This window comes from Haliotis rubra, unplaced genomic scaffold (genome assembly GCF_003918875.1).
Source record: "Haliotis rubra isolate DU_JTF1 unplaced genomic scaffold, ASM391887v1 Scf960, whole genome shotgun sequence".
Lineage (NCBI taxonomy): Eukaryota > Metazoa > Mollusca > Gastropoda > Lepetellida > Haliotidae > Haliotis > Haliotis rubra.
In genome coordinates this window covers 171,714-198,587 of record NW_025767702.1, presented here as the reverse complement: position 1 = coordinate 198,587, position 26,874 = coordinate 171,714, and the positions used below count along the sequence as shown (strand labels likewise).

General features: G+C 44.2%; 1 protein-coding gene across 1 annotated transcript; it reads right to left on the bottom strand.

The window, feature by feature from the left end:
* Positions 1–6,338: 6,338 nt before the first annotated feature.
* Positions 6,339–26,428, bottom strand: LOC124265118. The gene is made up of 3 exons (XM_046699910.1): positions 26,144–26,428; positions 6,751–6,816; positions 6,339–6,443 (listed from the first exon to the last, which is right to left on the bottom strand). The coding sequence occupies exons 1-3, from the start codon at positions 26,390–26,392 to the stop codon at positions 6,339–6,341; spliced, it is 420 nt and encodes a 139-aa protein (XP_046555866.1). The 5' UTR covers positions 26,393–26,428.
* Positions 26,429–26,874: the final 446 nt, after the last annotated feature.

The following is a 26,874-nucleotide window of genomic DNA, read 5'->3' as shown; positions in this document are numbered from 1 at the left end:
ACATTATGTAACCATGTAATTATTGCAGCTGCCACCTATAGTCGCCAGGATACAGCCTGTGACGCTGTGGAGATAATATTGTAACATCTCCATGTAACCATGTAATATTGTAGCTGCCATCTATAGTCGCCAGGATACAGCCCGTGACACTGTAGATGTAATATTGTAACATCATGTAACCATGTAATTATTGTAGCTGCCATCTATAGTCGCCAGGATACAGCCCGTGACGCTGTGGATATAATATTGTAACTTCATGTAACCATGTAATTATTGTAGCTGCCATCTATAGTCGCCAGGATACAGCCCGTGACGCTGTAGATGTAATATTGTAACATCATGTAACCATGTAATATTGTAGCTGCCATCTATAGTCGCCAGGATACAGCCCGTGACACTGTAGATGTAATATTGTAACATCATGTAACCATGTAATTATTGTAGCTGCCATCTATAGTCGCCAGGATACAGCCCGTGACACTGTGGATGAAATATTGTAACATCATGTAACCATGTAATATTGTAGATGCCATCTGTAGTCGCCAGGATACAGCCCGTGACGCTGTGGAGGTAGAATTTTGTAACATCATGTAACCATGTAATATTGTAGCTGCCATCTATAGTCGCCAGGATACAGCCCGTGACGCTGTGGAGGTAATATTGTAACATTATGTAACCATGTAATTATTGCAGCTGCCACCTATAGTCGCCAGGATACAGCCTGTGGCGCTGTGGAGATAATATTGTAACATCTCCATGTAACCATGTAATATTGTAGCTGCCATCTATAGTCGCCAGGATACAGCCCGTGACGCTGTGGAGGTAATATTGTAACATCATGTAACCATGTAATATTGTAGCTGCCATCTATAGTCGCCAGGATACAGCCCGTGACGCTGTGGAGGTAATATTGTAACATCATGTAACCATGTAATATTGTAGCAGCCACCGATAGTCGCCAGGATACAGCCCGTGACGCTTTGGAGGTAGAATTTTGTAACATCATGTAACCATGTAATATTGTAGCTGCCATCTATAGTCGCCAGGATACAGCTCGTGACGCTGTGGAGGTAATATTGTAACATCATGTAACCATGTAATATTGTAGCTGCCATCTATAGTCGCCAGGATACAGCCCGTGACGCTGTGGAGGTAATATTGTAACATTATGTAACCATGTAATATTGTAGCTGCCATCTATAGTCGCCAGGATACAGCCCGTGACGCTGTGGAGGTAATATTGTAACATTATGTAACCATGTAATTATTGCAGCTGCCACCTATAGTCGCCAGGATACAGCCTGTGACGCTGTGGAGATAATATTGTAACATCTCCATGTAACCATGTAATATTGTAGCTGCCATCTATAGTCGCCAGGATACAGCCCGTGACACTGTAGATGTAATATTGTAACATCATGTAACCATGTAATTATTGTAGCTGCCATCTATAGTCGCCAGGATACAGCCCGTGACACTGTAGATGTAATATTGTAACATCATGTAACCATGTAATTATTGTAGCTGCCATCTATAGTCGCCAGGATACAGCCCGTGACGCTGTGGATATAATATTGTAACTTCATGTAACCATGTAATTATTGTAGCTGCCATCTATAGTCGCCAGGATACAGCCCGTGACGCTGTAGATGTAATATTGTAACATCATGTAACCATGTAATATTGTAGCTGCCATCTATAGTCGCCAGGATACAGCCCGTGACACTGTAGATGTAATATTGTAACATCATGTAACCATGTAATTATTGTAGCTGCCATCTATAGTCGCCAGGATACAGCCCGTGACACTGTGGATGAAATATTGTAACATCATGTAACCATGTAATATTGTAGATGCCATCTATAGTCGCCAGGATACAGCCCGTGACGCTGTGGAGGTAGAATTTTGTAACATCATGTAACCATGTAATATTGTAGCTGCCATCTATAGTCGCCAGGATACAGCCCGTGACGCTGTGGAGGTAATATTGTAACATTATGTAACCATGTAATTATTGCAGCTGCCACCTATAGTCGCCAGGATACAGCCTGTGACGCTGTGGAGATAATATTGTAACATCTCCATGTAACCATGTAATATTGTAGCTGCCATCTATAGTCGCCAGGGATACAGCCCGTGACACTGTAGATGTAATATTGTAAACATCATGTAACCATGTAATTATTGTAGCTGCCATCTATAGTCGCCAGGATACAGCCCGTGACGCTGTGGATATAATATTGTAACATCATGTAACCATGTAATTATTGTAGCTGCCATCTATAGTCGCCAGGATACAGCCCGTGACGCTGTAGATGTAATATTGTAACATCACGTAACGATGTAATATTGTAGCTGCCATCTATAGTCGCCAGGATACAGCCCGTGACACTGTGGATGAAATATTGTAACATCATGTAACCATGTAATTATTGTAGCTGCCATCTATAGTCGCCAGGATACAGCCCGTGACACTGTGGATGAAATATTGTAACATCTCCATGTAACCATGTAATATTGTAGCTGCCATCTATAGTCGCCAGGATACAGCCCGTGACACTGTAGATGTAATATTGTAACATCATGTAACCATGTAATTATTGTAGCTGCCATCTATAGTCGCCAGGATACAGCCCGTGACGCTGTGGATATAATATTGTAACATCATGTAACCATGTAATTATTGTAGCTGCCATCTATAGTCGCCAGGATACAGCCCGTGACGCTGTAGATGTAATATTGTAACATCATGTAACCATGTAATATTGTAGCTGCCATCTATAGTCGCCAGGATACAGCCCGTGACACTGTAGATGTAATATTGTAACATCATGTAACCATGTAATTATTGTAGCTGCCATCTATAGTCGCCAGGATACTGCCCGTGACACTGTGGATGAAATATTGTAACATCATGTAACCATGTAATATTGTAGATGCCATCTATAGTCGCCAGGATACAGCCCGTGACGCTGTGGAGGTAGAATTTTGTAACATCATGTAACCATGTAATATTGTAGCTGCCATCTATAGTCGCCAGGATACAGCTCGTGACGCTGTGGAGGTAATATTGTAACATCATGTAACCATGTAATATTGTAACTGCCATCTATAGTCGCCAGGATACAGCCCGTGACGCTGTAGAGGTAATATTGTAACATTATGTAACCATGTAATTATTGCAGCTGCCACCTATAGTCGCCAGGATACAGCCTGTGACGCTGTGGAGATAATATTGTAACATCTCCATGTAACCATGTAATATTGTAGCTGCCATCTATAGTCGCCAGGATACAGCCCGTGACACTGTAGATGTAATATTGTAACATCATGTAACCATGTAATTATTGTAGCTGCCATCTATAGTCGCCAGGATACAGCCCGTGACGCTGTGGATATAATATTGTAACATCATGTAACCATGTAATTATTGTAGCTGCCATCTAAAGTCGCCAGGATACAGCCCATGACGCTGTAGATGTAATATTGTAACATCACGTAACGATGTAATATTGTAGCTGCCATCTATAGTCGCCAGGATACAGCCCGTGACACTGTAGATGTAATATTGTAACATCATGTAACCATGTAATTATTGTAGCTGCCATCTATAGTCGCCAGGATACAGCCCGTGACACTGTGGATGAAATATTGTAACATCATGTAATCATGTAATATTGTAGATGCCATCTATAGTCGCCAGGATATAGCCCGTGACGCTGTGAAGGTAATATTGTAACATCATGTAATCATGTAATATTGTAGATGCCATCTATAGTCGCCAGGATACAGCCCGTGACGCTGTGGATGTAATATTGTAACATCTCCATGTAACCATGTAATATTGTAGCTGCCACCTATAGTCGCAAGGATACAGCCCGTGACACTGTAGATGTAATATTGTAACATCATGTAACAATGTAATTATTGCAGCTGCCATCTATAGTCGCCAGGATACAGCCCGTGACACTGTGGATGTAATATTGTAACATAATGTAACCATGTAATATTATAGCTGCCATCTATAGTGGCCAGGATACAGCCCGTGATGCTGTGAAGGTAATATTGTAACATCATGTAACGATGTAATATTGTAGCTGCCATCTATTGTCGCCAGGATACAGCCCGTGACGCTGTGAAGGTAATATTGTAACATCATGGAACCATGTAATATTGTAGCTGCCACCTATAGTCGCCAGGATACAGCCCGTGACACTGTAGATGTAATATTGTAACATCATGTAACCATGTAATATTGTAGCTGCCATCTATAGTCGCCAGGATACAGCCCGTGACGCTGTGGAGGTAATATTGTAACATCTCCATGTAACCATATTATATTGTATCTGCCATCTATAGTCGCCAGGATACAGCCCGTGATGCTGTGAAGGTAATATTGTAACATCATGTAACGATGTAATATTGTAGCTGCCATCTATAGTCGCCAGGATACAGCCCGTGACGCTGTGAAGGTAATATTGTAACATCATGGAACCATGTAATATTGTAGCTGCCACCTATAGTCGCCAGGATACAGCCCGTGACACTGTAGATGTAATATTGTAACATCATGTAACCATGTAATATTGTAGCTGCCACCTATAATCGCCAGGATACAGCCCGTGACGCTGTGGATGCAATATTGTAACATCATGGAACCATATTATATTGTAGCTGCCATCTATAGTCGCCAGGATACAGCCCGTGACACTGTAGATGTAATATTGTAACATCATGTAACGATGTAATATTGTAGCTGCCACCTATAGTCGCCAGGATACAGCCCGTGACGCTGTGAAGGTAATATTGTAACATCATGTAACCATGTAATATTGTAGCTGCCATTTAATATCGCCAGGAAAGAGCCCGTGACGCTGTGGATGTAATATTGTAACATCATGTAACCATGTAATTATTGCAGCTGCCATCTATAGTCGCCAGGATACAGCCCGTGACACTGTAGATGTAATATTGTAACATCATGTAACCATGTAATTATTGCAGCTGCCATCTATAGTCGCCAGGATACAGCCCGTGACGCTGTGGATGTAATATTGTAACATCTCCATGTAACCATGTAATATTGTAGCTGCCATTAATAGTCGCCAGGATACAGCCCGTGACACTGTAGATGTAATATTGTACCATCATGGAACCATATTATATTGTAGCTGCCATCTATAGTCGCAAGGATACAGCCGTGACACTGTAGATGTAATATTGTAACATCATGTAATCATGTAATATTGTAACAGCCACCGATAGTCGCCAGGATACAGCCCGTGATGCTGTGAAGGTAATATTGTAACATCATGTAACCATGTAATATTGTAGCTGCCATCTATAGTTGCCAGGATAGAGCCCGTGACACTGTAGATGTAATATTGTAACATCATGTAACCATATTATATTGTAGCTGCCATCTTTAGTCGCCAGGATACAGCCGTGACACTGTAGATGTAATATTGTAACATCATGTAACCATGTAATTATTGCAGCTGCCTTACAGTCGCCAGGAAACAGCCCGTGACGCTGTGGAGGTAATATTGTAACATCTCCATGTAACCATGTAATATTGTAGCTGCCATCTATAGTCGCCAGGATACAGCCCGTGACACTGTAGATGTAATATTGTAACATCATGTAACCATGTAATTATTGTAGCTGCCATCTATAGTCGCCAGGATACAGCCCGTGACGCTGTGGAGGTAATATTGTAACATCATGTAACGATGTAATATTGTAGCTGCCATCTATAGTCGCCAGAATACAGCCCGTGACACTGTAGATGTAATATTGTAACATCATGTAACCATGTAATTATTGTAGCTGCCATCTATAGTCGCCAGGATACAGCCCGTGATGCTGTGGATGTAATATTGTAACATCATGTAACCATGTAATATTGTAGCTGCCATCTATAGTCGCCAGGATATAGCCCGTGACGCTGTTGAGGTAATATTGTAACATCATGTAATCATGTAATATTGTAGCTGCCATCTAAACTCACCAGCACCGTCACACAGCACGTGACTACTGGTCGTACATCTAAACTCACCAGCACCGTCACACAGCACCGTCACACAGCACGTGGCTACTAGTCGTACATCTGAGTGAGTGAGTGAGTGAGTGAGTTAGAATTTAACGTCACCTCGGCAATATTTCAGCCATATAGTGACGAGAAATGTTTTACATAAACAATAAATTAAAGTTGCTAAATAATCATCGTACATCTGAAATCACCAGCACTGTCACACTGTCACACTGCACTTGGCTACTGGTCGTATATCTAAACTCACCAGCACTGTCACACTGTCACACAACACGTGGTTATTGATCATATGTCTGAACTCACCAGAACAGCCTCTATGCACGTGACTGCAAGGCAGGCTGGGCCGAACAAGGCTGCACACAGAACACTGAGCGTCAGGAATGTATTCCGCTAGAATGACAACGTCAAGTTATTAGGCGAGGTGGTAGATGTAGGCCTTAACAGCCGGTAACGTTCAATGATGGATGTGTTCAAAGTAGCTCATTACATGAATTGTGCATTATATTGTTGTTAGGTTGTTATATTGTTGTTATTTTCGCTTTTCTGTCAATAGAAGCTTTACTTATAACAATAATATATTTATAGGTCCTCTTACTGCAGTTTACCTGCCATCCCCAAGTTCAAATACTTTGACAGGGTGAAGAGAGAACAGACAGTATGCCTGTGTGGCTCCCACAAACAGGTGAACAATACTTACAAAAAACAGCAGACTGTGAGCCCTGACACGTGACACACAGGTGCCTATTGCCCCAGCGATGATGAACTGAAACACAAGGACAACACTGTATTGAAGATCAGAGTATCTCGCAGTGACAACACTGTATTGAAGATCAGAGTATCCATTAGTGACAACACTGTATTGAAGATCAGAGTATCCATTAGTGACAACACTGTATTGAAGATCAGAGTATCTCGCAGTGACAACACTGCACTGAAGATCAGAGAATCTCGCAGTGACAACACTGTATTGAACATCAGAGTATCCATTAGTGACAACACTGTATTGAAGATCAGAGTATCTCGCAGTGACAACACTGTACTGAAGATCAGATAATCTCGCAGTGACAACACTGTACTGAAGATCAGAGAATCTCGCAGTGACAACACTGTATTGAAGATCAGAGTATCTCGCAGTGACAACACTGTATTGACGATCAGAGTATCCATTAGTGACAACACTGTATTGAACATCAGAGTATCCATTAGTGACAACACTGTATTGAAGATCAGAGTATCTCGCAGTGACAACACTGTACTGAAGATCAGATAATCTCGCAGTGACAACACTGAACTGAAGATCAGAGAATCTCGCAGTGACAACACTGTTTTTGAAGATCAGAGAATCTCGCAGTGACAACACTGTATTGAAGATCAGAGTATCTCGCAGTGACAACACTGTATTGAAGATCAGAGAATCTCGCAGTGACAACACTGTTTTTGAAGATCAGAGAATCTCGCAGTGACAACACTGTATTGACGATCAGAGTGTCTTGCAGTGACAACACTGTATTGAAGATCAGAGTATCTCGCAGTGACAACACTGTATTGACGATCAGAGTATCCATTAGTGACAACACTGTATTGAACATCAGAGTATCCATTAGTTACAACACTGTATTGAAGATCAGAGTATCTCGCAGTGACAACACTGTACTGAAGATCAGATAATCTCGCAGTGACAACACTGAACTGAAGATCAGAGAATCTCGCAGTGACAACACTGTTTTTGAAGATCAGAGAATCTCGCAGTGACAACACTGTATTGAAGATCAGAGTATCTTGCAGTGATAACACTGTATTGAAGATCAGAGTATCTCGCAGTGACAACACTGTATTGAAGATCAGAGTATCTCGCAGTGACAACACTGTTTTTGAAGATCAGAGTATCTCGCAGTGACAACACTGTATTGAAGATCAGAGTATCTTGCAGTGACAACACTGTATTGAAGATCAGAGTATCTCGCAGTGACAACACTGTATTGAAGATCAGAGAATCTCGCAGTGACAACACTGTATTGAAGATCAGAGTATCTCGCAGTGACAACACTGTATTGAAGATCAGAGTATCTCGCAGTGACAACACTGTACTGAAGATCAGAGTATCTCGCAGTGACAACACTGTATTGACGATCAGAGTATCTAGAAGTGTCAACATTCTATTGAAGATCAGTGTATCTAGTAGTGACAACAGTGTATAACAGATGAGAATATCTAGTAGTGTCAACACTGTATTGAACATCAGAATATCTAGTAGTGTCAACATTCTATTGAAGATCAGAGTATCTAGTAGTGACAACGCTGTATTGAAGACCAGAGTATCTAGTAGTGACAACGCTGTATTGAAGATCAGAGTATCTAGTAGTGTCAACATTCTTTTGAAGACCAGAGTATTTAGTAGTGACAACACTGTATTGAAGATCAGAGTATCTAGTAGTGTCAACATTCTTTTGAAGATCACAGTATTTAGTAGTTACAACACTGTATTAAAGATCAGAGTATCTCGCAGTACACAACTCTGTACTGCAGACTAGAGTTTCTAGCATTAAGGGTAGCATTTAATTTTTCGTGTTTCTAATTGACAGACCGACGCCACTAATTTTATTGTCGAACACCACCACCACCCATCTACGGGGTCCAGGGCACGACGTCGATCCCCTCCCTCGTCTTCACCAGGCCGACAGTTTTTTTTTTTTTTGCGGTTGGTTTGTGGTGTGCGTCACATATTTCATTTTAATGGCCTCGGCGGGTCTTTTGTCGATGAGTTGCGTCACTTCGTTGTTGATCGCCGACACCACTCGAGGTAAACGGGTCGTCATTTTGTCGATCGTTTTTCAGGCGTCACCAACTCTAAGCGTACAGGTGTCTGAACAAACACTCGGCCAAGGTGCTGTTATATCTCTCGACGATGGCTTAAATAACAGCTGTGACACAGAGCCCATGAACTTGCGTCCGGGATCGAATTGTAATTCGCTAGGCCACGTCAAAGGGCTTCATTTGTAGATACGTTCCAATGCATTAGCTACTTTACTCAAATCTTTCGCAGTGAGTGGCTCGGCCTCTTTGTAGTGACTGGCAACATCCACAACGATCAGAGCATACGTGTACGTTTTGCGTCGTGCGGGAGATTGGGTATCGAGACATCAAACTTTCTTCTCAGGACGTATCTGGCAAGCTGGCAAGTCGATTTACCAGAGGGCTTAATTCTCCAACCAAGCTGTAGCGGTATCCTGGGAGACTTTCTGAATATCTCGACAACATCGGCAAGCAGGAGCACATCCGTTTTCAAGTAGAGATCGTGGTAGTCGCCTAACTTCTGACAGCCTAGTCTCTCCCACACGTTAAGAGCGTGGGTGTAATCGTCTTCGGTGATACTGGATTCGGTTAAGTGAGTTAAGTCAATGGGAGGTAAACGTGTCTCCTTAAACTGAGAGCAACTGTCCATGTACTCGTAGGGGTACACATCCTTCCTCGATAGCAAAGACTGAGTCACCACGTCGGTGTATTGAATGGTGATGGCGAAGGTATCGGGGTCGTTGGCCTTCACCAAACTGTCGAGGGACAACAGGAGAAACTGAATGCTATCGATGAATTTCAGACCGTTTTAAGAAAAGGAGATGTATTTCTCCATGTTGTTGGGGATGCAATTGATGTTGCCTGCTTTAGAGATGGCCTGCTTGATGAGGTGGGCATCGTAGCCGTGAAAGTTGTGAAACACCACGGGGATGGGTATCTTTTGGGGATAGATACTTAGTTTCAAGTTGCACTCGTTGTGAGCTTCACCTCGGTACCGACCTGTGATGTGACAATGATCTTTCACAGAATCCCTGTTCAAGGGTTGGTTACACACGTGGCAATGAGTCGACGTTTTGTGAGTTCTACAGTCATCCTTTCTCATACGCATGGGCACGATTTTAGATAACGAGTCCCTGGATGCTTTTTCTTCATGTTGTAGATGGGTGAGAAATCAGCTGCGTCTGGACCTCGGCAGATCACGGGAGCGTTCGTTTGTCCATCGTATCGGACGACCACTTATCCGAACCCACAAGCTTCGTGTTCTTGCATTTTATACAAAAGACTTTATTTGGTCGTGTCGGGCATGATGTGTTTGACCTGTTTGATGAGGGCTTCGATGTCGGCGTAAATCACACAGGGCACGTGCATTTGTTTGTTATAATGGTTTAATTTGAAAATATTTAAATTTTCTTCGGGAATGTCAATCCTAACAGTGGTCTGTCCCAAACCTCTACAGCACTTCCAGCAGGTCTTCTCGACTGTAACCGAGGATACATCTTTCAGAGAAGGGTTTCTTTTCCTTATGGTTGAATAGTCTGCTCAAACTTTTACTCCACGTGTAGTGAAATTGATTATATTTTTCGACTAAGAATAAATTGATCCTGGGGATGTTTCCGATTTGGAGCTTATTCTGTGCACGATAGTACCTTTATCGTGTCCGAAGAGACGTTGATGGCTAAATTGTCTTGTTTTTCCACCTTGATAATTTGGGAGATGGGTGTGGGTGCTCTATACCAACAAAGGTAAGCCCATCGTCTGGGGGATAGCTCAAAGGTGTCTTTGCAATTCCAGAATCGGCAGGGAATAAAGCAAATCTCAGCACCCATCTAAAGCAGTTATCGTCGTTGTTTTTAACGTTAATGATGACTTGTTTTTTTCTTGCAATACAGTGGCAAGTCTATGTACGATCCACCTTTGAATGGTATGTAGTTTGCTCAATACAAATGATGGTATCGATACTACCCACCACTCATTCAGACCCGTTGTGGGTATATTTTTCTGATGATTCCTGTATCTGTTGGAACGGCACATCGATCGTCGATTTGATAGAGTCAGATTGAAGTATGACTTCTTGTTCACCTTTGAAATAAGGCTCGACGTACTGGGTACTGTCATCCGTCTGTTATTTGTTGAGCAACATTTTGATAGTGACTTTCCTCCTCAACTTTATCAGCGATCAGAGGTTTGATGTCGTTGACGTCCATGAGTTTGCCGACGGTCATCCACCAGGGTCTCAGGTACTTACCCTCTTGCTTTGTTGGCACAAATTGCAAGTCAATCAGATTGGAGTCTTCCAGCAATGTCGACATGTGGGCTTTCCTCATGCCAGAAAAACCCTTCAACCCACATTCTTTTGCTTGAACTTTGAGCTCTCGTACAGTAGGGGGCTTGACATATTTAATGTCGAGCAATGTCAGCAATTCGGCTTTCCTCATGAGAGAATAACCAACCAATCCACGATCGCTTGCAATAGCTTTGAGTTCGCTGGTTGTTATATCCAATTGCAACGTCAAATGTCTAATTGATTTGCTATAAATACAACTTGATATCTACAAAACAGTTCAACGTTAATATTTTATGAGGTCTTTGTTCTGTGTAAGGAAGGTTTGAATGATCTGCTGTCGGCCGTGTTCTATGAACTTTTTTTTTCTCGTCTTCGCTGATGCCAGCGGTTTTCCGAGTCTTAGTTCGAATCTCTTGTTTCATTCTGTCGTATTTTGTGAGTTCTCCTAACACCAGACGGAACCATTTTGGGAGATTTTACTGTCCGTGAGCGCTTTTGATACGTGATCGTCGATTGCGTATAACTTGGCTTCGGCTACAACCCTGATCTCGTCGTTCTTCAGCTCTTTGCGTTGCAGCCGATGTGAATTAAATTCAAGAGCTACTCCCACCAGCCCCGATACCCCGTCTGCTATTTCTAACCCGAGGACGACAGGTGTGGCCACAAAGGTCAATAATAAGCCGATGCCAGCAGCGCCGAGTCCCATGCTGGTTGCTACGGGCGTGGTGTCTACGCTGTTGAGAGCAATCGTTGCTCTATGGTGCTTTTCATGCAATCTTAGTCGCATGGTGCGTTCTTGTTTCAGTTTACGTTTAATCTCACTGATTTGTCGCAAACAAGAACCATCCACGGTTTTGAGCGTTTGAGCCCATTCGTCCATGACCGGATACAATCCCATCTCAAGTATAATATATAAGTTAGGAAATAAGCTTCAATTGGTCCTCTGTCAATATTTGATAAATATATTTTAAGCTGATGATACACATGTGCTCTGATAAAAGAATGGTCCAATAATAAACGTTTGATAAATCATGACCCCCTCGAGGATTGTGGAGGGGGACTGTCCCTGGTAGTATATAAATATGACAACGTTTATTTTGATGTCGATTATGCCAGCGTATTTTTAACCCATCCAGAAGTTTCACATCTTCTGTGGGGACATCCACAAGAAAGACTTCAATAATAAGTGTAGAACCTTGTATCACACTGATCCACGAGTTTGGGTTTACATAACTTTTTTATTATCGAAAGTAAACCAATGTGTTTTGTCCAATGGGCGACTAACATATTACCTGTTTTATGTGGTAATGATAATAAGTACACTATCTTTTCTGGAGCCGTATAACTCCCCAGTAGTATCCCAGTATTTTTTAGTCCGATGACATAACCTTCATTATCCATGACAAGATAGGGGTAGGTAAGGATAATATTGATGATCCAGTCCAATTGAGATTCGATTCCCTCGTCGTTTGTACACATTGTTTTGTAGCAGCAATACGTATAAGGCATTTTCCATACAGGGTTGATCGAATCCTCACGTGTCCCTGCGATTGGAAACGTCACCCATGGTTATACTTGTATTATGGAAGAGTATTCAATTGATTCACCGACAATTTCTCGTGCGTATACTTTAAGCTGATGAGATGGATTTTTGGAGCTAAAAAATCTTCGTGAGCGCGATTTTTGTATCCAAGTTAATCGTGACCCCTTCGAGACTCGCGTATATAAATTGCACAAATATGATGTTGATGTTTTTGAGGCCAACAGAGTTTTACTCCCGGTATAATTTCAACATCTTGGTCGGGTCATGCCTTTCCGAGAAAGAATTGGGTGGAATCCCTTGTACGACATTTGACATCTCCGAATTCAAGCATCAACTGTAAACACGTATCTTAGCTATCCGGTCGACTCGCTAGCAAAAGACTTGCTTTTCTTGGGATGAGGTTCACGAGCACACTCCATTTTTGTGAGGGGTCGTAAGCTGCAATAAGAATCCCCTTATTGAGGACTTTCGTTAAATAATGATCCTTTGACTCCACAAACACGTAGGAAGAAACGAGGGAGATATTGAGTAGCCAGTCGATTTTGGGGGAGATCAACATGCATTTGGTTATCATCGGTTAGGATGAACTGGTACAACGTGCTTTTTATGAGATCTCTGGTTTTGACATTGTCTAAATCACATTATCTAAATCATCCGTGATCATGCCCTGCATTAACGGTTTGTACTGTAAGAACGGGAACGATTCCATTCGGCCGTCGTTGCACTTTTCCGTTTCCACCACCACAGCTCTCGGCGAGTCGAAGGGCGTTCACCTTGAATATTATCGGTCGTGCTTACCCGATCGAGGGGAATGAACAGCTCATGATAGACAATGAGGCTCGGTAATCTCGAACCCTTTACGGTGTCCCTGGTAGTATGGTAAGTTCCAGCTCAGGTGTTTCTAATGTGGTATCGTTTAAGGTGGACAATCTGTCGTCGAGCCCGTGGGAAGCGTCTTGAGCACATTCCAGCATGTCTCTCAAATCATCGTCGATCGCGCTTGCCGTGGCACCCAGCTTGGCCCACACTTTTTGCAAAGCTTTCGCGGTCTTCGCGGAAATAGTTTGTCGATAGCCGACTATGTTCAATTTGTCGCGGATAAAGTGGGCACCATGGCGGGCCAGCGTGGACAAGGCAAGGGGTTTTCTAGTACTGAAATGCATGAGATCGAGGTCCGGAGCACCTTTCAGTGGCAGTATCCTTTGATCACCGTTTTCAAAACTTAGTATAATCGCGAGAAAGAGGAGCAAGATTTTCCTTTCCTCTTAGGGTATCGTAATAATCATTCAATCATCATGCGGCAGCCACTTTGGTGGGCATCACCGCGGCTGTATGGTTATATCAATGAAACAAAAAAACGACGCCACCGGTGATGGTCCAACCATTAACAAAACAATTAAAGGTAAACCCACACGTTATGTTATAATCATGTCTACCGCCGACGGAAAAACATTTGTCAACGATGCATATCACTCTGCCATGGTCAGTGGTCTAGCCATCCGCTAGACGTATTTAAGAAAAATGATCACAAAACAACCAACCTCCCAAATTCGATTTCAATGCGTAGGACATGGGCATGCTCGTCCTAGATTTGGGAACGGCGATGGCCACCAAAGATATGCTCATCAAGCAAGGGATCATTCCGGAAAACATATTAAAGTAAGAGCCAGTATATATCAAAAATAAAAGGCCATGATTGCCTTGATGGTCAATGGGTCTTTAGTCAACGCCCTAGCCTTTTCGGGTAGCAATTACCTTTTTTCTTATCTACGAACGTCAAACACGGCCGAAATAGAAGCGGAATAGAAACGTCATGATTTAGCCATCGAGAAATTACAAGCCACACAAGCATACTACGCCAAAAAAAGCATGCAGAGAATAGATTTTATCCACGACCAACTCCAACAAGAAGGTCACGCCATGCAAACGTTTAAAGACGTGGACGAAGCCATGCACGTGTATTATCTCGTCACCAGAAAACAAGTCAACCTCACGGCGACGAACCCACACTCTCGCAGTATTACAAACCTTCCACAGGTCAAAAAGATCGTGAGTTGACCTTCGTGGCATTAGTGTTAGACGCGTGTTGATTATCAATCAATTAGGCTAACGTATATCTAAGTGTATATAGTGAAGATCAGACCCGCTCTGTATCATTGCAAATACGTGCTTTTGGGAAAAACCGAGACTTGCAACAAGAAATGCACCACCGAGTACTGTGGGATACACCTGATGTCTATCAGAAAGGGTTTTGTGAACTACACGTGTTCGGTTTGCGGTATTGGAGTGAAATGTCATTATGGTTTGTGCAAAGCCCACGGAGCAGACGTGGTCTGAAACCAACTTATTTATTATGAGAAAAAAGATTATCTCAAATAACGTAACCGACTACTCAGAATATATTTTTTTTTAAACTAATAATAAATTCGGGGAATTAACCTCCAATAAAACTATCAACACAAACTGTTGCAGGAAACCTCACTAAGAAAGTGCGGCCTGTCATGTGGCTAGCGTATCTAGGCCAGTTCAGCGCTCATGTATGAGAGCTGGCTTGACATACAAACCTCACTAATCTAGTCCAGTCCAGCACTCGCTTGACATACAAACCTCAAGCTGCTAACTTGCAAAGGTTTTCTCAGCTAGCCTAACTCGAACGCGAATCGCAGGATTCAAAGTGCAGCGCTCTACCATCACGCTGTCGGGACTGCTGTGATTCACATGGCAAATTTAAAATGCCTAAGCTGGCGAGCTAGTCTATTTTTAGGCTCCGTACTCAGCTCACTTCGAGTCGCTTAAAGACGCATCCAACAATGGTCCGCCATCAAAACACATCAGTTTTTCACCATCGATGGGGCATGATTCAGACATAAATAACCCTATAGAACACAAGTGCCGCCGGAACCCCATCATGGATACTACTAATTGTAATAAGAATTACAATAAATGACAATCAAGAACAATATTCAGATATTCAGTATTTTTTTTTTTTTTTTATGTTTGTTTGTTTTTTACCCCGAGTGACCCATGTTCAGAATTTGGTGGCTACGTGAAACACATAAAAAAAATGATGATGCCCTAATATAGTCCACACTCATCACTCAGTGCTATTGTGTATGGGATTTCTCGAGGGTCAGCAAGTTAATCCCGGCGCAACTGCACTAAGATGAGGTGACACCTGGGAGTTAAATGATAGAGTATTCCTCGCCGCAGCTCAGCGTGCGTGCATGAGCCTGACACACACGCCACGCCGCCTTCAATGCACCCACGGGGAATATGTATGTCCTCACTTATCATCCTCTCGAATCAAATCAGATATCCATGTTCCATATTAAGTGAATAGCTGAAAATAAATGCGTTTTGCTCCTCTTTTCAAAAATAATTTCGAAGTCGAAGTCACAGTTTGTATTTCCAGATGTTGGTAAAACACCTGCAGTGGGCCTGGTATATCTGGTATTGCTTCTGTTACACTGCCAGTGGTCACTGGAGGTCGTTGTGGGTAGAAGAAAGCAAACAATTGTGGCGATTACATCAATGGTAACAAACGTAAGGTTAATTACATTAACAGGGGTAATTTCCCTTGCTCCATACGCACATTGAAATTAAAAATGACTCATTATAAACAACCTCAGGGGCCATAATGCCGCAAATTAATCCCGCATAATCAATACAATTCAACACCTGGGCCTGATAAAAAGTAAATAGTATTTACCTTAGTATCTTTCCAGATGACACGGGGATTTTTAGATAAAACGCAACTAAATATAATGATTTAATATTAAGATATTTTTTTCTGATCTGCTAGGCGTTGTCTGATATCCAGCGATTACGACTACCGTGTGTACTTTCTCATAAACTAACCTGGTGTGTAGTACGTTGATACACCTGACAGTTATGCTCGGATATATTATACGGATGGAAATATTTTACATGTCTCTGATGAGCCTCCCGCGCTCGCCATCGCGAAAACGTTAGTCAAATTCCAACAAGTAGGACTTTAAATGAACTAAAAAGTAAGGCTTTAATGATAAATGCTTCCATTTTCTGTCAGCTAGGTTACTTTCAAGGCGTCAATAGCGTTCATCTCACCAGGGTTGTTGTAATTAACAGGGAGATGCTGCCGAAACATTCACACATGGTTTCATATGAATTGATCGTGAACAAAAATAACACCAAGGTTTCTCGCCTCAGCACTTGGGACAATGATATCACCATCAATGTAGAGGTCAGGTAGAGTAAGATGTTCAGCAGCTCGCTTTGAGGTAATGATGAGAACTTCTGTTTACTCTCCATTCAGCTTCAGCCAGCGTGTTGTCATCCAATGTTTAAAACATTATTCATTTTAGATCACTTTAAATGTTTTCTAGAAAAATGCATTTCAATGATTCTAGATTATGAAAAGCATTGAATTCCTAAATAAGCTAGCCAATCTGATCTCCACTGACCAGGAATGGTGACAAACTTCTATCACAATAGTTTGAGAAGAACGTTTAAATCTGAAGTCATCTGCTATCTAATGCGGGCCTTAAAAGGCTTGACGCGACCTCTGCACGTTCATCGTTTGATGTATTAATATAAAATACGTCTCTGTCACTGTAGTGACTTGTTATGAAGGATTTGATTTGTTCCGCTTTAGTTGTTGCATTCCGCTTACCATTCCCACTTTTTAATCAAAAGTTCCTGTTTTAGTAGTTTACAAGATGGCAGCCTCACCGTTGCCATGTGCTCTGAAAATAAAACCCTTGGAGCATCGAACATACTCTTTTTTCATGGTCCCGTGAGGCGGATAAGTTGCCAGATGGATGGACAAACACTGACCCGTGTCTTTAGTGATGAATCACTATTTTCCAACATGGATAGACTAACCAACCCAGTCTCCCATGCAGTTACAAATAGCATCACGAAGACAACCCCAATCCGGATATCAACAGCGACAACCTCCACTACAATTGCCCAAGGTTTGATTCAGAGTACTATGCCCTTACATCAATCCTCACGAGAGAGACATTTACCTAACCATTTGACAGATAATGAGTTAGATCTCCAGGGTGGCAGAAATATAAAAACGTCTGTTCACTCTGTGGATAAGCCTGATAATTGGCAAACTAAACACTCCGTGAGAACCAGAACTTCAAATGTATCCAGGCGTTCAAATATGTAAAACGTGTCACTTAACTCCAAACTAAGTGATCTCCAATCAGCAGAGTTAACCAGACAGAGGAGACAAATAGAGTTAGCTGAACTAAAGAGACAGGCTGTCGAAGATGCCAAGGTTGATGAAGAAATGAGGCAATTAAAGGATAAAGCATATTTGGCTCGTGTGGAAGCAGAGGAGGAAATGATGAAGGCTCGAAAGAGAGCAGAAGACATTGAACGTTTGGTGATAAGACAGCGTGAGAAACGAAATACGGAGCTGAGTAGACAACGCAGGATCCGTTAGGCAGAGAATTCCTTGAAGGAAGCAGGTCTTTTGGCATCCGTGATAGGAATGGGTTTGAATGCTTCAACTGCAGTAACCACTTCCACCACTAGTACCTCATCACCGCAAGGTCAGCATACTGTAATGGCGAATGTTGGAAACCAGGTCGAACAAGACAAAGTTGTTATCAAGTCTGACCAAGAGGTGAATCCTTCCACTCTGTTTTCTGTTGAGAATACCATGTCTGTACCATGTGAGAAGAAAACATGTGTAAAACAGGATGAGCCAGCCTTGCCACCAATTTTCCCCAACATAGCTGCTGAGCCATTCCAAGGTGCTCCAGTTCACCCGCCTTCTGGAGATGCACCTTTTGGATCACAAACTTCTGGTACACCAAGTTTCCCTCATGGATTTGGTCCACCTATGACACCAAACATGACTGAACTTTTGATTAAGTCGACATATGGCATTCCACGGCCTACACTGCCTTTATTCAATAGTGAGAAGGAAAAAGACTTTGCTATTCTCGAGATGGCCCTGGATAATCTGGTCAATGTCCATACTCATTTTGGCAACCATGATAGGAATGGGTTTGAATGCTTCAACTGCAGTAACCACTTCCACCACTAGTACCTCATCACCGCAAGGTCAGCATACTGTAGTGGCGAATGTTGGAAACCAGGTCGAACAAGACAAAGTTGTTATCAAGACAGAGAAGTCTGACCAAGAGGTGAATCCTTCCACTCTGTTTTCTGTTGATAATACCATGCCTGTACCATGTGAGAAGAAAACATGTATAAAACAGGATGAGCCAGCCTTGCCACCAATGGCCCTGGATAATCTGGTCAATGTCCATACTCATTTAACTGAACAGTACAAGTATTAGTTGTTGCTTGATAGGCTGGGTGGAAGAGCCAAACGTTTAGCAGAGGCATATATGTACGTACCACAGCCTTACTCTGTAGCCTTGAAGCCCTCAAGAAAAAGTATGGTCAGCCACGCCAGTTAGTTCAAGGAGAGCCTGGAGCAATTTTGGGTATGCCTTTTGTAAAGTTTGGAGATAATGAGGCATTTGAGAACTTCGCCCTTGCTGTACATTCCCTGGTTGGGATGTTGAAATCTCTCAATGGTGAGAGTTGTGCGGAGTTACAGTGTGGTTCTCATGTGGACAGACTGTTAAGTAAGCTACCAATGAGTTTAAGAGACAGTTTCATCAAACATTGTATCAAGACGGGTGTGACATGGGGGGGGAACTCAAGTCAAACCTACACACTTTCTCAGTTTAGTCATTGGCTTCAGATTAAATCTCAATCTAGACGTCTATCCAGTCAAGTCATCTCATCATATCATAACGTTGGCAACCTACCAGACAGTGGTAACAAAGCCTTGAATATCGGTCGATTCAGACTAGTACAACCGCGGAGAGGTGAACCAACAATGGTGACCACTTTCCATACGCGGTCTGACTCACAAAACCCAAGTATCTGTGCTCCTACACCCAGTACAGTAGGTAGGGATGAAACAAAGGTGATGACCAAGTTCAGGGCCTACTGCCCTTACTGCTCTTCCTCAGAACACTATTTGAACTCTTGTAAGGCGTTTGAGAAACTCTCATTGGACCAAGTTGTCAGTTGGATGAAAGAAGGGAACTGGTGCTCAAAGTGTGCGTGTACTCACAAAACGGTAGACTGTACACTCAGGAAAGTGTGCCACACCTGCCAAGAACTGCACTTGACTGTCCTCCCTAATGCAGTTAACATGGTTCAAGCCCAAACTAACAAGGTATATTCAGTTAAAGCAGAGAAACCAGTAGTTTATGTTGACCAACCCTCCAAACCATGCTCTGTTATGTTGAAAGTTGTGAAAGTTGTCCTCCATGGTCCAGGTGGTCAGATGGAAACATCTGCTGTCCTGGATAATGGGTGACAGCGAACTATGATTTTGACAGCAACTGCGGAAAGGCTTAAACTCTGTGGTAGAACAGATGAAATCCTCCTGTCCACAATTAGGCATGAATCTTACCATTGTACAGGGAAGAGTGTCAACCTTTCCATATCACCAGGTGACTCTCCACAGGTTCAGTATCCTATATCAAATGCCTTCACATCACCTTCACTCTGCCTCTCAAAATACACCTATCCAGTGAAGGATTTGCAGGTTAGATGGCCACATTTGAGAGATTATCCCCTACCCTCAATCTGCAATGCACAGCCTGTGATTTTGATTCGTTTGGACTATGCAGACCTGATTCTCCCACAGGAACCTGTGCGCTTTGGGCCCAAGGGAGCACCAGTCGCTGTACATACACGACTAGGCTGGTCTTTACAAGGCCAAGCAGACATGCACTTACCGCAGATGGCACAGATAGCTGAGCAGTGTTTACTCACTTCCAGTGTTCACCGTGATCCAGAACTTTGGAGTAATGTTGAGAAACTGTGGCAGATAGGAACAACGATGGAACAAAGGACGCGACCAGGTCAAAGCAGGACAAGCAAGCTTTGGAATCTATAGAGGCATTCACAGAAAGAGTGGAGATATATGAAGTAGTACGCGATCCAGAAATTAGTAGATGCTGGCTATGTGAAGATGATCATCCCTGAAGAGGCAGAGAAAAGTGATGAATCTTGGTACATTCCACATCACATTGTACAGCACAATGGTAAGAATCGTTTGGTGTTTAATTGCTCGTACACCTATGAAGGCAGAACGCTCAATGAGAACTTACTTCCTGGGCCTCAACTTGGATCATCCCTGATTGGAGTCTTACTGCGTTTCAAGCAGCACAGCATAAAGGCCATGTTCCACCAAGTGAGATTACTGCCAAAGGACCGACCCTTACTACGATTCATCTGGCGCGACATGGACCAGATGACTCCACCAAACATTTATGAATGGCAAGTGCAGACACATGCACATGGTCACAAGGAGGAAACCCTGATGTGTACAGATCGGTCACCACAGCTTTCTATGTGGACAACTGCTTAGACAGCGTTCCAACCGCAGTAGAAGCCAAAGATTTAGTACATGACATGAGTCCTTTGCTGGATAAAGGTGGCTTCCACCTCAGACAGTGGATCAGCAACATTCCCTCAGTCGTGGCTGATCTACCTACAGAGAACAAGGCAGCCAATTGTGAACGTTGGCTCAGTCTTGGCGAGACAGGACTTACGGAGGGAACCTTGGGACTCCAATGGCAAAGTGACAGTGATCTGCTTGGATATAGGGTCAAAGAGATTAGCCATGATTGTCTCACCATGAAAGTCATATATCGAATCTTGGCCAGCCAGTAAGACCCCTTAGGATATTTAACTCCTTTCACAGCGAGAGCGAAAGTTATTGTCCAAGATCTGTGGAAACTGAAGAGAGACTGGGATGCACGTATTGTCGAGGGAAGTGAATATGAGAAGTGGTGTTCATGGGAAATGAGCTACCAGACATTGAGGAGGTGAATCTACCTCGTTGTTACACACCTCATCATGTCGATACCACATGTCGATACAGCTGCATATCTTCTCGGATGCCTCGGAACGTGTGTATCGTGCAGTTACCTTCCTTCGGACAGTGTATCAAGGAATGGTTTATGTCAGCTTTGTACAAGCCAGATCCAGAGTTGCTCCAAAACGTCAACTTTCCATACCACGACTTGAACTATCAGCAGCACTAGTAGGAGCACAACTTGCAGACATGCTGATCAGAGAACTTACCTTACCCATTGAAAGAGTCACCTTGTGGAGTGATTCAACAACAGTGCTGTCTTGGCTGAAATCTGATTCATGCAGATATAAAGTATTTGTTGGAACCAGGGTTGCAGAGATTCAAACTCTGACCAATGTTGCAGATCGGCGGTATGTGAACACGAAAGATAACCCCGCTGATGATTTTAAAATTACTAGAGGCAAGACCCTGGAGGAGCTTACAAATTCTTCTTCTTGGAAGAATGGTCCATCCTTCCTTCTTCGATCACAAGAAGAGTGGCCGCCTGACATAGTGATGAGTACCTCCATCAAATACACGAGTGGTGAAGTCAAGACTACCTTTTGCGCAATGACCATGACTGAAAACCCAACGATTCCGGATGTGAGCAAGTACAGTACCTGGAGTCAGTTTGTTGGGGATACCATGCAGATCCTTAACGGGGAGGCCAATGACACACAATTACCTTTTGATTCGATGAAAACAGAGATGTTCTTATTTCCTAAAGTCCAGTGTGACTCCTTTCCTGAGGAATTCAGTGCCCTTCAGTCTCATAAGAAAAACCTGCCTTTTACTCCACAGGAGTGGGTTGTTTCGGGCCGATGTCAGTCAAGATAGGACGGCGCACAAAGAATAGATGGGGAGTAATCTTCAAGTGAATGACAACACGTGAAGTACATCTTGACTTACTAGACAGTATGAGTACAAATGCCTTCCCGATGGCGTTCCGGCGCTTTGTGTCTCGTCGTGGCAAGCCCCATGAGCTCCTCTCAGATTGCGGCAGCAATTTCAAGGGTGCAGAAAGAGAACTGAGAGAAACTTGGATGACCATGGAACCAAGTTTTAACTAACCAACTAGCTGGATGCAATGTGAAGTTCAAGTTTAATCCCCCCCTATGCTCCTGACTTCGGTGGAGTATGGGAGAGGGAAATCAGGTCTGTCAAAGATGGACTGAAGGTGGCATTGGGTGATCAGACAGTATCAGAATCTGTGCTCCAGACGGTGTTAATCGAGGTTGAAGGAATACTCAATTCAAAGCCACTAGGCTATGTGTCTACCGATGCCAAGGATGTTGACACCATAACTCTTAACATTCTATTGATGGGACGTAGAGATGCATCCCTTCAACAGGTAGTGTACCCTGCTGATGAGCTTCTTGGTCGGAAAAGGTGGCATCACAGCCAAGTGTTAGCAGATCAATTCTGGAAACACTTTGTGAAATATTACATGCCAACCCTACAGGTGCGACAGAAGTGGCGTGCAGATACACCCGACCACAACAATTTGATGTGCAATGATGTTGTCATGATTGCGGACCCTCAGACCGTTCGTTCCTTATGGCGGGTAGGAAGAGTATGCAGGACGTACCCAGGCGATGATGGGAGGGTTCGATCTGCAACAGTCCTTGTAGGAGACCAGGAAGTCGCCAGACCGGTGGCCAGAGCTGACAGTGATGCCAAGTGACTCTTTAAGTGACAGTGATGACATTTTCAGTTTGTCTCAAAGCAAATTTTGTCCCAAAATTTGGGGGCGGCTGTGTTATGAAGGATTTGATTTGTTCCGCTTTAGTTGTTGCATTCCGCTTACCCTTCCCGCTTTTCAATTAAAAGTTCCTGTTTTAGTAGTTTACAAGATGGCAGCCTCCATGTAACTCACCGTTGCCATGTGCTCTGAAAATAAAACCCTTGGAGCATCGAACATACACTTCTTTTCATGATTCCCGCGATGAAGGAACTTTAATATCTTTAGAAAATGTTAAAGGATGCATTGAGAACATTACGCCAATCGTAACCCAATGCTCGTTTGATCAGCATTCTTGAAGCACGACTTTCAGATACCAATTTCTTGTTGATGCACAGAGGGGCGTTTCCATTTATATTCTTACACCGTTTTCAAGATAACTGTTACTACAACCAGGTGAATAGAAGTATATATGCATAGTACATTGTGACAAGCAGCCGATTAACAGGAGCAACAGGTACTTTAGCAAGCTGCACACACTCGGATGGGGCCAGCCGGAGCGTAAGATCAACAAATTGTAAACAGGCTGATTGGATGCTAATTGGAGAGCTGATTGATAGATTCTATATGTAAATCAACTTCAGTATATAGCCTTTATCAACTATTCAGTCATCATCCACTCAGCTTGTTGATACTGTACGATCGAAACGCCGCTATCGGTAATAAGCAGGAACTTCTTTGAGAGGTATTTTAAATGGTTGCTTTTAGATGGTTAGTCAACTTCTTTATTTGCAATGAGTGCGACGTTTCAGTGTAGATACTAACACCGTTATCAAGTTAGTACCTACACCGAAACGTCGCACTCATTGCAATAAAGAATTTGACGATCCATAGAACTTGGTTTACTTCAATAAACAGGAACCTGTAACCACTAAAGAGGTATGCTTCGTTATATATCCTCATACTGTTCACTGAAGTATAAGTGAGATCTGCCCCAGATGTCCCATCCTCCCAGAAGACAGAGGATGCACTGGCCCCAGATGTCCCGTCCTCCCAGAAGACGGAGGATGCACTGGCCCCAGATGTCTCACCCTCCCAGAAGACGGAGAATGCACTGGCGCCAGATGTCCCACCCTCCCAGGAGGCGGAGGATGCACTGGCCCCAGATGTCTCACTCTCCCAGAAGGCGGAAGATGTAGTGGCCCCAGATGTCTCACTCTCCCAGAAGGCGGAGGATGTAGTGGCCCCAGATGTCTCACTCTCTCAGAAGACGGAGGATGCACTGGCCCCAGATCTCTCACTCTCCCAGAAGACGGAGGATGCACTGGCCCCAGATGTCTCACTCTCCCAGAAGACGGAGGATGCACTGGCCCCAGATGGCTCACTCTCCCAGAAGACGGAGGATGCACTGGCCCCAGATGTCTCACTCTCCCAGAAGACGGAGGATGCACTGGCCCCAAATGGCTCACTCTCACAGAAGACGGAGGATGCACTGGCCCCAGATGGCTCACTCTCCCAGAAGACGGAGGATGCACTGGCCCCAGATGTCTCACTCTCCCAGAAGGCGGAGTATGCACTGGCCCCAGGTGTCCCACCCTCCCAGAAGGCGGAGGATACACTGGCCCCAGATGTCCCACTCTCCCAGAAGGCGGAGGATGCACTGGCCTCAGATGTCCCACCCTCCCAGAAGGCGGAGGATGCACTGGCCCCAGGTGTCCCACCCTCCCAGAAGACGGAGGATGCACTGGCCCCAGATGTCTCACTCTCCCAGAAGACGGAGGATGCACTGGCCCCAGAAGTCTCACTCTCCCAGAAGACGGAGGATGCACTGGCCCCAGATGTCCAGTCCTCCCAGAAGACGGAGGATGCACTGGCCCCAGATGGCTCACTCTCCCCGAAGACGGAGGATGCACTGGCCCCAGAAGTCTCACTCTCCCAGAAGACGGAGGATGCACTGGCCCCAGATGTCCAGTCCTCCCAGAAGACGGAGGATGCACTGGCCCCCGATGGCTCACTCTCCCAGAAGACGGAGGATGCACTGGCCCCAGATGCCCAGTCCTCCCAGAAGACGGAGGATGCACTGGCCCCAGATGGCTCACTCTCCCAGAAGACGGAGGATGCACTGGCCCCCGATGGCTCACTCTCCCAGAAGACGGAGGATGCACTGGCCCCAGATGTCTCACTCTCCCAGAAGGCGGAGGAGCACTGGCCCCCGATGGCTCACTCTCCCAGAAGACGGAGGATGCACTGGCCCCAGATGTCTCACTCTCCCAGAAGGCGGAGGATGCACTGGCCCCAGATGTCTCACTCTCCCAGAAGACGGAGGATGCACTGGCCCCAGATGGCTCACTCTCCCAGAAGACGGAGGATGCACTGGCCCCAGATGTCTCACTCTCTCAGAAGACGGAGGATGCACTGGCCCAGATGTCTCACTCTCCCAGAAGACGGAGGATGCACTGGCCCCAGATGTCCCGTCCTCCCAGAAGACGGAGGATGCACTGACCCCAGATGTCCCACCCGCCCAGAAGACGGAGGATGCACTGGCCCCAGATATCTCGTCCTCCCAGAAGACGGAGGATGCACTGACCCCAGATGTCCCACCCGCCCAGAAGACGGAGGATGCACTGGCCCCAGATGTCCCGTCCTCCCAGAAGACAGAGGATGCACTGGCCCCAGATGTCCCGTCCTCCCAGAAGACGGAGGATGTAGTGGCCCCAGATGTCCCACCCTCCCAGAAGACGGAGGATGCAGTGGCCCCAGATGTCCCACCCTCCCAGCTTCATGATATAACTGATGTATTGTGTTCAGCTGACACTCAAATCATTATCTCACTCTACGGACACATCATGACTGCATCATCTCACTTATCGGAGCTGAACTATGTCTGCGATCGACTCACCCACATTCCGCACCACAGAGGACATGCAGCTATCGTTAACGCTACCAGCGTCTCATACACCGTCAACGAAGCTGCAACAGCACTGGCCGTTTGACGCTCAGCGTCACGCGATGTCAACGTCAAGGCCAGGTCAAGGCCACCAAGCAACGCACATGATACGCCGATTCCGGTTTGGACAGCTCCAAGCACTCTGATTCCAGAGTACGGGAACTTGTCGGCTTGTTTCCTTTCGATACCCTGGACCTCCATAAAGCGTCTCCTACAGATTCATTGCACCCTGGAAGTAAATATACACGTTATACTCGTACCCTGGAAGTAAATATACATGTTATACTCGTACCCTGGAAGTAAATATACACGTTATACTCGTACCCTGGAAGTAAATATACACGTTATACTCGCACCCTGGAAGTAAATATACACGTTATACTCGCACCCTGGAAGTAAATATACACGTTATACTCGTACCCTGGAAGTACATATACACGTTATACTCGTACCCTGGAAGTAAATATACACGTTATACTCGTACCCTGGAAGTAAATATACACGTTATACTCGTACCCTGGAAGTAAATATACACGTTATACTCGTACCCTGGAAGTAAATATACACGTTATACCCTGGAAGTAAATATACACGTTATACCTTGGTAGTAAATATAACATACAGTGTGGTGACAGGGCGTTAAGAGAAATATGTTCGAGATTTCTGTTCAACATATTTTTCCA